Source organism: Lactuca saligna, chromosome 2, assembly GCF_052625555.1.
Source record: "Lactuca saligna cultivar CGN05327 chromosome 2, ASM5262555v1, whole genome shotgun sequence".
In the NCBI taxonomy this organism is placed as follows: Eukaryota; Viridiplantae; Streptophyta; class Magnoliopsida; order Asterales; family Asteraceae; genus Lactuca; species Lactuca saligna.
In genome coordinates, this window is record NC_136418.1 from 106,793,930 (window position 1) to 106,806,504 (window position 12,575).

Genomic DNA, 12,575 nt, shown 5'->3' on the forward strand with positions numbered 1-12,575 from the left:
TGGTGGTGGTGGTTATACTGTCTTGGTTACTGGTTAGGGTTCTTCGAGAGAGTGTGCGTATATTTCTTACTTTGAAGGGATTACGAAGATAGATATTATGAGATGGCTTGTTACCAATGTGAGAGAAGAGATCCTTTATAAATTGTTGACATTAACCGCTTCAAATGGCTGAAGTGTTGAGATTGACAGGTTCAATTTGCAAATGAATTCTTCTATTAATTTGATACGAGAACGCCACTCAACCGTGGAATTCTTCTATCAATTTGCAAATGAATTCTTCTATCATGGCTGAAGTGGAGAACGCCAAACGATTAATCCCGATTTCTGCAACCATGATATATATATATATATATATATATATATATATATATATTAAAAGGCCTACCCTCTCTCTCTCTCTCTTCCCTTCGCGTTTTTCTTCACCATCGGCCAAGAAGAGGCTGTCGACCATTGGAGTTGCCTCACCTTTCCCAGCCTCATCCACCCTCCTCCTTCGAATATGTGATGCTGAAAAGAGTGCAAAACGGGCAAAACAGGTCGACCGCAGTCGACTTCTTCCACCGTCGTCCACCTGCATCCCGACGGTGTAGTAGCCTACCTTACCCCCAGCTCATCCCTTCGTGATTACGACCAACCCCGACCTCCGATACCACCCTTCGAGCTCACCACCGTCACGTAGCACCCTTCCTTGGTCATTGATGTCTTCCTTCCGTTCCCATAGTCCCCTTATTGGGTTAAATACCCAGAAAGAAACGAATTCCTCGGAAAAACAAGATTGCCGGTCTCGACAACAAATCTTCTACGCCAAACCTTTTCTGCTTCTTGCGTACTTTTTCCCCTTCTCGAATTGATGAACACAATGACCCCATCCCCTATTAGTTGTAACATGTGAATACAACCTTGTACACGAATGTTTAATTCAAAATTGCTCTTCTAGTAATACTGGAACAGAGAAAGAACAAAACAGAACAGGGAAAGGAATGGTTTGGGAAAAATAGGGACTCTGAAGCTCGAATCAAGACGAGAAAGATGGAACAAAAGAATGGGGAAGAAGATGAAGAGATTGAAGGTGAAGAGGATGATAACTACAAACATTTAACTGAGAAACTAAGCTTGATCTACACCAGCGCTCCAAGAAATTTCACCATCATGGACAGGGTACTTCTATTAAAAAAAATCACATTTAAATTTGATTAATCATCCTTTATGAGTTGTAGAACTCTTTGCGTAAATGTTTGTACTAATGTTGTAATTTGATTTTTGAAACGTAAAACTCTAGTTTATTTTTGATTTTTAAGAATATAAAGATGAAAAATAAGAAACGGTGATTTTATGTGTGTGTTTGTGTGTATTTGTGTGTGTGTGTGAGAGAGAGAGAGACCCTTTAATATTAAATAATTATTAATTATTTTTTAAAATAAGGCAAAACTTCATAAATGGTCCTTGTGGTTGTGAAATAACAGAAATGTCCTTCACTTAATGGTTAAATTCTAACATAATTAGCAAAAAGGACCATTTGTTAAAAGTTTTGAAACCATAAGAACCATCTGTGAGGTTTTTAAAAATTAGGGACTAAACTTCAAAGTTTTGAAAACCACATGGACCTTTTTTGAAGTTTTGTCTATATTTTCAAGAAATTCCACAAAAAAAATGAATTCGTTCGATGATAGTGACAATGATGATATCTTTGTCACTATGATATACGAGTATTGCACGAACGTGGTAATGCAACCAACTCCAACTCCTTTATTAACCAGGCGCACAACGTTAAACATAGATCACGAAGAAGGGAACAGAAGTTTAGTTCACGATTATTTTGCGGATGATTGTGTCTACCAGCCACACGATTTCAAAAGAAGGTTTCGTTTGCGGAAAATGTATTTGTTCAGATAATCAACGCGATGGAAAATAGGTATTATTTTTTTTTCTAATATAGCTTTTATATTATTTTAACACATTGCTTCTTTCAAATATAGTTTTTATATATTAAATATATGTTTAGGCATGAATTTTTCCAAATGAGATATGACGCTAGAGGTAAACGAGGATCCACAGTATTGCAAAAATGTGTTGCTACAATTAAGCTTATGGCAATGGGAAAATCGCCTGATTCGATTGATGACTATATGAGAATGTGTGAGAGAACTGCAAGAGAAGTTTGTATAGATTGATAGGGGTGTTGTTGAAACCTTCAGTGACGTTTATTTGCATAAACATTCATTGAATGATATACAACAACTATATGCAGTGCACGAAGAAATACAAGGTTTTCCGGGTATGCTAGGAAGCATTGATTGCACACACTGGAACCGGAGAAATTGTTTTGTGGCGTGGAAAGACCAGTATGCAAGTGATCAGCATGGAACGCCTTCGTTGGTATTGGAGGTTGTTGCGTCCCAAGATTTATGGATTTTGCATGCTTTTTTCGGGGTTGTGAGTTCGAATAACGACGTGAACGTTCTTGTTCAGTCACCGATTTTCGATGATATTTTATCAGGGAATGCACCAGATGCTCCTTTCACAGTAAATGGAAATGAGTACGCATTTGTGAAGGCATTTCAACACCCAATAACACCAAGATAAATTTTTTTTTAAAGAAAACAAGGAGCACGTAAGGATGTAAAACATGCTTTTGGAGTTCTGAAGTCGAAATGACTTATAGTTGAGCATGCACCATGGCCATATCAGTTAGACATTCTACAAGATATCATGTATGCATGTATCATAATGCATAACATAATGGTTGAAGATAAAAAAAACGAAACATTGCGAAGTATTCGGTTACGAAGCTCAGACACATGCAATTTCAACCCGGAACAACGAAATATTTACATAAGGTCGTAGGTATTCAAGACGCATAAAAACACAGACAACTTCGAAAAGATTTAGCTGATTTGATGTATGATAGAAATGAAAACGAATAAATTATGGGTAAAATGTATTTTTTTTAAATGTTATGTTTTCGTAATGTTTTTAAATGTTTAATTAAAAATAGGGTTTATTTAAATAACATGTTTTAATTAATTAATTAATTTTGTTTAAAAAATAAAAATTAAATCGAAAAGAAAAATTAAAAAAAGAAATAATGACATGGAAATTTAAAAATATTATAGCTAGTTGTCCATTTCCTTAATGACACAAATACATGACATGTGAGATGATAATTTTTAAATGTAATAACATCCCTTAACCAATTGCTCACATCTAGTAGTCTAAATGCACAGTTGAGTTAGGAAAAAGAAATGATATTTCTACTTATTAAATTGATTCATCCACGTGAAAAGTATGTTTTACTAACTTGTTAATCGGATCAACCCGATCGGGTTTCGGGTTAATCGGATTTTCACAAAAAATAATTTAACCCAACACCCGACTCTATTAAGGTATGGGTTGGTCGGGTTCGGGTTAATTGGGTTTCGGGTTAATAGGGTCGGGTTAGTCGGGTTAATACACTAAACACTTAATTTAAACATAATATATATGGTTTTTTCAAGAGTGGAATCTGATATAAACTCAAACCATTTTTTTACTCTTTTCTTAATATCAAGAATGCATACAAATAGAAATAAATTAAAAATAAAAGATCATGAACCTCATGGTTATTGCAATATATGAGAAAGCATACATACCACAATAACTAAAAGAGTTCTTCCATTATAAATATTAAATGTATAAACTTTCAATATCTAGTTGATGATCAACACCATGTAGTTTATTCATGTTTATAGTTAATTTAAAGTAGAAATAACTATCAAAAAATCTTTACTTTCTTAGGCGCTCTAGTACTTTTAAGATTTTATATCTTTTTGGACTTCAACTTCGCCAATGGGAGTTATTTGACCCTCGTATGCTTCTAGAGTCACAAAAGTTTACATTTTCAAAGGGTTTGTAGTCTTTTGTACTGTCACAAAAATTTACATTTTCAAAGGGTTTATAGTCTTTTGTACTGTTCAAGTAGAGAGCGGTGGAATATGTGAAGGTTATGAATTCTTAACCGGGTTATTCGGGTTGACCTAAAACCCGATGTTTTTGTAAAAATCAACCCTAAATCCAACTCTAACTACAAATCGGGTTTATAGGGTTAACCCGAATAACCTGATTTGAAATTCTAACCCAATTGAACCCAACCCTAATTACCTTATTCATATTAGGATCGGGTCGGATTAATCAGGTTCGGGTTTTTTTGACACACCTACTCATGTAGATGGATCAAATTATTAAATATAAATATCAATTCTCATTATGAAATAACAAATTTCTTGTGAAATTCTAATACAAGTTAAGTTGACCAGATTGCTTTTAGTTAACTTTGAAATTAAGGGTTGTCACAATATCAAAATTACACATGAAAAATCATGTAAAAACCACATAAAACTAGAAGTCGGTAGAATTCCAGTTTACATAAAACCTAATACAAGGGTCTATAATTTTCACGTTTTGAGTTTTCTAACATCATTGACATTCGAGTTAAAAAAAATGTTTCAATTTGTCCGAAAGTATATTACTAATTAATGTAAACCAAACCCAGATGATTTAAAAAAAAACATGAAACTTTATTTAATACATACTCTGCTATAACAAGATTTTTAGGTAACATTTGTTTACAATACCGTAAAATTCTAACATGTTTATTTATCTCATAATTTACTATAATGACATATTCAAACTTCAATACTATTTCCATGATAATTGATAAGTTCTCAAATTTCTTATCGTATAACTCTTCCATATACTTCCATATATTACTAGTTTTCAACTTCCTTCTCATATATATCAAGCAACACCACGATTATTAAAATCTCAATCTCATTAAGACAAATAACTAGAGATGCACAACAGGTAATTTGTTCCTCTGATCTAAGTGATGAGTTTGGTTTAAAAGTTCAATTTAAACTTGAACCAAAGCATTTGAAGTTTTTTTTTAAATGGAAAAAGGAACAAAGAATATGTTAAAATCTTCAACAAACTATTCTAAGAAAAGATCGATCAATTTCGAACAGATAATATAATTTGTTATCCGAACTTAACAATACCCATTATTTATGTTGATAAAAAAACGTAAAGAAACAAAAGAATAATAACAATACTTGAGATAGGATCTTAAACAGATAAGCCTTTAACTTCGACAAAAGATCTAAATCCCATCGACTTTCAAAGATTCAAACAGAAAGTCAGTTTTTTTTTTTTTTTTTTTTTTTATAACACGATAATTAAAATATAACTCGATCGTATTGGATGAAACTTATGAGAAAACGACTAAAATCAAATTCAACATCGACTATGTGCTTGTGTGTGTGTGTGAACAGGGAGATGTAGGCACCATAGCGAGCCAGAAGCTGATTAAATACAGAACAATGGCTTTCTGAGGTGCCTCTGTTTTACAATTCATGTAACTTCCTCCAAACTCCAGAAGGAAGAGAGCGTTCCGAGATGGTTGGTTTCATAAGCAGAGCCACCACGGAGATCGCCTTCCGGAGGAAGATGATGTAGTTAGGGTTTGAGTGTTGCGATCCTCTTTATACTATAGCACGAATTGTGAAGATGATTAGATCCTCATTATATCTATTGGGCCCGATAGAGACTTTGTATGAAGAATAGGCCCAATTACAAAAATCATTACATAATTTTGTTAAGGTAATTTAGTAAAAAAATTAAGTTAACCTTTAGAAAACCTTTAATGTTAAATAAGGGATAATGGTTTGAGATGGTTATATTTTAGCTTTTGGTTATATTTGGTTATTATATTATTTTTTGCGATTTAATAACTCTTAAACTTATTGAAACGTGTACATTATACCGGTATGGCCGGTAATAGTGGGTTTTGCCGGTTTCCGAAGTTGTTTCCGGCGAAACATGAGTTTTTCGGTCATCGTTTATGATCAAATCGATTTTCCGGCTAGTTTCCGACAAGGACCAAAAAAAATTTGGTCACTTATAAAAACCACCAAAAATGGAGTTCAAACCCAAAAAAATCCACAAAAAACGTAAATAACTGAGTTTTTTTAAGAACTGGATCTGCAGAAGAAAAAAAAAGAATAGGAACGATTTTTCGATTCATCTTCGTATTCATCATCTTTGAATTCATCTTCATCTGCAAAACCATATTTGCCGAATACCAACCATATTAGCCGAATGTAGAACCATATTTGTTCGTACGTAAAATATGGTTGGTATTCCACAACTGTCTTTTACTGTTTTACATGGACTTCGAAATGGATTGATATTGTTACTGTTATCATTTTTATTAGTGCAATTTCATATTGCACCTCACATCAGGAAAGAGAATTATAATGACTTTGTTGTACCTAACCCGTAATTTAATCAAGACTAGTTGTGAGACTCGTATGTTATACGGGTTGGATAAAACAAAAAAAAATTAAATATGAAGGTTTAAAAAAATATATATTTAAATTTCAAATTTAAAATTTATATTTAAAAGGAAATATATTAAATACTATATGAGTTGTAATATTATAATTTATTGGTTATTTTCAATTAAGACAATTATTAATTAATGTGTAAATATTATGTGTTAATTAAGAAAGATAAAAAAAAATGAGACAAATGAAAAAAATATTTATTCCAAAATACCACAAAATAATAAGTATCAAAACTCATAAGAGATTGACATATGAAAAAAAAAAAAAAAAAAAAAAAAAAAAAAAAAAAAAAAAAAAAAAAAAAAAAAATGTTTTATTAAGGAGGATTTCGTTAAATTTAGATATTTTTTTGGCATTAATAGTATCTATTATAGTTCAATCTAACCATGAGTCCATGATCTTGAAGAATCATATATCAGTTCACACCGTTGCTAAACGGATCGCTGCTTCCCAAGAAGAAAATGACCAAGGCCGGCCCAATATTTTGTGGGCCTTGTACATTTTTTAAATTTTACGACATAATAATTCTAGTAAATTCTGTAAAAACTATAAGAATATGTTTATTTATTTATTTTTTTATAACAGAATATAATATTATAAAAAGTTTTTGTTTCTATATATAATACAGAAAAACATACTTCTACTACGATAATTATAAACACCCTACACGAGATATTCTACGACTCGTCATCTCAGTTGGACTTGATAGCAAATGACGCAAAAAAAGAGCCACAAGAACAATTTGTTTTTTTAGGAATTTTCACAGATTATTTCATAAACTTTATTAAATTTCAAAAACATTGGAAAAAATAATTATAAACATCCTATTTATAATAGACTATACTAATTCTGTAAGGAAATAATTATCTCTAATTTAGGAGATGATTCCTACTAATAAAGATAATAATGGAATGGATTTTTAACCTAAATAGTTAGCATAAATATAAAAATTAAAATAATATTTGTTTCTTAAAATAAAACCCAATAATATGATCCCTACGTTAGATAACACAATAAGTCATTTGATAACATGTATTACATGAGTTTATTTAAAAAAAATTAAATATGAAATTTTAACAATTTGAAAAGTTTGAATTTATAAGAAAAATGAGAAAAAATTTGAATTATTAAAATTAATGAGGCTCTAATGTATTGAATACATTATATATATAAAAACTTTCTAATAAATACTCTACATATATATTACCTTACATATTAAATTTAAATGTGAATTTTTAACTTAATAAAATGAAAAATATAATAAAATTACAAATGGAAAATAGAAAATTCAAAAATTCTAGAAAATGTCATGTGTCCAAATAAAGGAGAAAAAGATATGTGACAAAAAGTTCTTTATTTATTAGGGATGATGATTCATCCATACCGACGCATCAATTGTCGTTGGATTTGTAGTGATGAATTTGTCCGTCGTTATTGTCCTCAAAACAAATTTCCTTTCTATCTTCATTTTTATACGAAAAATGCTTTATGAATAATATATATGCATTCAAGTCAAATTTAACGGGCATTTGATCTTTAACTCTCTACTGCTAACCACTGGTTATTTGGAAAGTATATATATGTAACCAAAGTTTTTTCAGTTGTATGTACATTGAGGTTTGATTTGCATATATACCACAATCTGAAATGCTAATGGATGTGGATTTTTTTTTTTTTGATGTAGCATAAATCGTTCAGCCAGATTTCGTGAATGTACACCAACATGTAACAACTACCAACTAGTTACAATAGGCGCATTTATGGTGATTACTGAACCTGCATATTTCATGCAAATCTATATACGACTACATGTAATGTAATTCTTGAAAAAAAAAAAAAAACTTACTTTTTTGAGAATTATAAAAAAATATGTCTGTAAAAATTATAGTAAAAATCTTCTTAAAAAGCTTTTCACGAGCATGATCAATTGGATGGGTGGTTATCTTGTGTCCACTGACAAGAAGCATGGGGGCCCATGGATAAGATCATATTTGGTTTTATTTCTAGGAGGGTTTGGTTCACGGGTGCCATCTGGTGCTACTCCATTAATGGACATTTATCTTGTTATGGACCAAATTTGAACATTATAAGATGAAAAAGTCCAAGTAAAGAAACCCGTGCAGGATATGTAGTGATCATGTTTATTTGAGTCGAGTAATGAAGTTGACTCATCGAAGACATGGAACCAAAATTGATGGGTCATTGGGTATGTTCAGACACTACACTGAGTGTGGTGTCGGTAGTACCTGGCTCCATTTATGGTTATGGACACGAGTGCTATAAGAAAATAAGCATGCTAGGTTGCAACTTACAAGAAAGTGACAAATTCAACATTATTTCTCCCCACTCTATGGGATAATTTATCCCTTTCATAGATGATTATTTCGTGAATTACTTTGGAAAATTTTGTTTAGATTTTACCAAGCTTGTAAAAGTCGCGAGGAGGTATCGAGTAGGTGACTAGCGACCAGAGATTCGTCGGCCTATACTGAGATGAGTTGATGATTAATCAAAGACTCTAAATTGTAAATTCGTTAAATTTTTTAAAACTTAAATATTACTAATATCATAACAAAGTTGATAAATACCACTAATATCATGTGAAAATATGTTAATATGATTAATACAATACTAAACATTCCTCAAACAATTTCTATTTAGATAAAACTTACTCAAAATGTTAAAATTCAACTGCTTCTAGACTTTCATTTATTGTTTAAGCAACGATTAATTGCTAAACGTCTTCTAATCAGCAGAGTAACGCCTATGAATTAATCGGAGACTGGTTTGAATTTTTACAACAATGAGTTTTCTTCACTTGGAATGTCTAATAAGAGGGGCAAACCACAATGATTGATTCGGTTTATGTTATTTTATCATCTATGTTGTTCTTCATGTTCAACAATTTTATAAAATCCTAGGATTCACACAGATGGTAGAATTATTTACATTGATAGTAATCTTGTGTGTGTGTGTATGTGTGTGTGTGTGTGTATATATATATATATATATATACTAACACCCGACTTGTCAGGTAAAACTCTTAACCACTTATCACATTTATTTCTTGACTTGGACCCGAGTACGTTGGGCGTACTCCTATGCATGCATGAGGCGGGGAGTCCCCCTAGTACGTTGGGCGTACCCATATCTACGCAGGGTGTACGTGAGTCAGGGGCAAACCCTAATTTTTAGGGTTTGCACCCGCACATTAAACTCTCCGAACCTTTCACCCTACTAGCCTCCATTGTCTCTTGAGCCATATCTTGAAACCCTAATCCATTTTCCAAAGAGATTGAGCTTGTGTGTGTTTTGTGTGTGTGTGTGCTGTGCTTAGTCAAGAAGAAGAAGACTTGTGGAGAAGCATTGGACAAGAAGGAGCTTGGAGATCTGTCACACCCCCAAACCAGGCGACAGAAACGTCTGGGTGGAGGACTTCATTTGTAGTATCACAACACATGCATCATAGTAATCAAAGTACAAACAACCATTGCATTTAAAAGTAAAAGTATTTACAATGTGTTCAATCACTGTATATTGACACCAAAATAGTTATAGCAAAATACAGAAGATATGACTCAAAATGGCTTCATCTTTTCAAAAAGCTCGGGGAGTACTTGTTTATTATTTCCCTGAGAATACTAGTAATTTGAAAAGAGAGTATCAACATAAAGTTGAGTGAGTTCATAAATATTTATGTTTAAAAATCTGTTTTTTGTTCTTTAAATACGTAAACTGTTCCAGAAAATCCTATATTTTCTGCTGTCTATGAAAAGTAGTTTTAATCTCATAAAATCGTTCTATTTGTAAACCATTGTTCTGTATTTTTATCCTGTAAAAGTGAGTGTGTCTGGCTTCACCATTTGTTATTGTAAAATGTATTTCTGTAAACTAGTACTTCGAAAATGTATTCATGTTTAGTTAATTATACACTAACATATTGTTATTATCTTTTTAATGAGTTATTATAACCATACTATGACTAGATAGCCTGAAAAAAACGCTTTGAAGGTGTTTAAACTGTTGATAGCAATTGTCACTCATAGGCATGTATGCCCAACTGTAGCTAGCAGCCTAAGTGCGAGGTTGTCAATTCCCAATATAGATCTATACACACTTGTTTCGATCCTTGACTGGAGATTCTGGTTATAATACCAGGACTTTAACTATGTTGTTTAAATGAATTAGCAACCTGAACATGTTGTGTCATAAAAAAACATATAAACATTACGTGTATAATAATAACCTAATCATTCTGAAATACATGATTGATAGTATTGTTCTTGTTTAGTATACTCTAATTGTACTTGAAAGTTGTATACCCTTGCTTATTTTAGAATCCAACTCTTGTTCTTGTATAATAGTATAAACCCATGTTCATGTAAAATAGTGTACTCTAATATATTTGACTCGTAAGTTAGTATTCTTGAATCACAAATTATACCTATTATAATTTATATATACTTTCTGTATCAACTGTTCATGAATGCAATCCCTTGCTCGACATGTTACAAACGGTATTTGAAACTAAATGAAATAATCTTTATATTTATATATATTCGAGATATATAACTAAAATTGAAATGACAGTCGGACAAATAACTAATACCCTAAATCCATATCCAAACAAGGAAAAGTAAATAAAATGAGTTATCAGTCCTAAGCCTTTTAAATTATATATATATATATATATATATATATATATATATATATATATATATATATATATATATATATATATATATATAGACACACACACACACATATATGATTTTTGGGGAAAATTATTAGTTTATAAAAGTGTTTAATATTTTTGAAATACTTTTGAAGACTTGATGTCATTTTATCACAATTTGAAATCATTTGTTTGTAACATAAAATCCTTGTGTTAGACTTGTATTCCCCCTTTAAAACTGTAAAAACTATCAAAATACGGGGGTATGAACTCACTCAATATGTTGTGAATTGGGTAGCACTTTGTTGCTAGAAAAAGAAGGCTTTATTGTTGGAATTATACTTTGTTTTCAACGTTCTTTATATCTAGGCGTAGGTGAAATTATACTCAATGATTTTCGTTTAGACTTCGTCGGCTAATTTTGATTTTATTTTTAATATTATTATTTTTAACAGACCAGGATAGAAAAATCCATTAAAAATTCATAACTTCTTTATCCCAAGTCCGTTTCCATCTGTCTTTTTACCGTTGTACTACTATTGAGGAGACATTCGATTCTCGTTTAGGTTATATCGGCTAAAAATCATTCGATCTTTATTTTGAGTTTTTAGCTGTATACTGTTATACTAAATTTTAGAAATATCATAACTTTCTCATACGAAGTCAGATTTTTACACTCTTTTTATGAAAGTTATTGGTTTAACGTATTCTGCAACTTTCATTTAGATTGAAAATTCACTTTTTACACTGAACAGTGTTTTGCCAGTTATGTCGCGGATCTTCGATTGGTCATAACTTCTTCGTTATTTCTTGGATTTTAGCGTTCTTTATATTTTTGGAAACATTGTTACAATCTCTACCACTTTGTTTATTTCGATCAAGATTATTTAATACTTCAGTTTTGAGGGTCAATTATGTAGATGTACATAGTATACAAAAATATCTCTTTATTATTTTAAAAAGAATTACAAATTGATCTATACTATTACATAGATTTGAAATAATGGTTTGTTATAAGATCTAAAGGTTATCCACCATTTCTAGCTTATTGGAGGTATGAAGCTCCTACCTTGATGATTCCATGTGTTAGATTTAGTTTAAGACTTATTTTTATCATATAATGGTCCTTAAGGTGGTTCTTGAGAGTATAAGCTACTCCAGAAGGTTATAATGATATATCTTAGTGCCTTTCATGTCCCTTGAGCATAAAAATGGTGTCTTGATGATTTAAGCCTAACCATGCAAAGGTTGAGGGTTGTTACATGAAGATGGGGTTTTAAAACCCAAGATTTGACATTTCTAAGCCATATAAAAGCATAAAGTTTACATCTTTATGGTATAATACGTTTCAATAAATTTAGATCTAAAATTAGACGTTAGGTCTTAACTGATTAAGACCTTAAAAATAGGAATTGACTAACTAGGACGTACGCTGAGTGTATGCAGATGTATGCTGAGTGTATGCATCTGGGGTCCCGATCTGGTGAAGCGTCCGAGTACGTTGGGCGTACTGATGGCAC

The 12,575-nt window shown here is 31.5% G+C and overlaps 1 protein-coding gene across 1 annotated transcript; it reads left to right on the forward strand.

Moving 5' to 3' along the window:
• Window positions 1-1,029: 1,029 nt before the first annotated feature.
• LOC145029959 (uncharacterized) lies at window positions 1,030-2,583 on the forward strand. The gene is made up of 4 exons (XM_078978405.1): window positions 1,030-1,158; window positions 1,890-1,912; window positions 2,003-2,160; window positions 2,249-2,583. Exons 1-4 carry the CDS (start codon window positions 1,030-1,032, stop codon window positions 2,581-2,583), a joined length of 645 nt encoding a protein of 214 aa, XP_078834531.1.
• The last annotated feature ends 9,992 nt before the right edge of the window (window positions 2,584-12,575 follow it).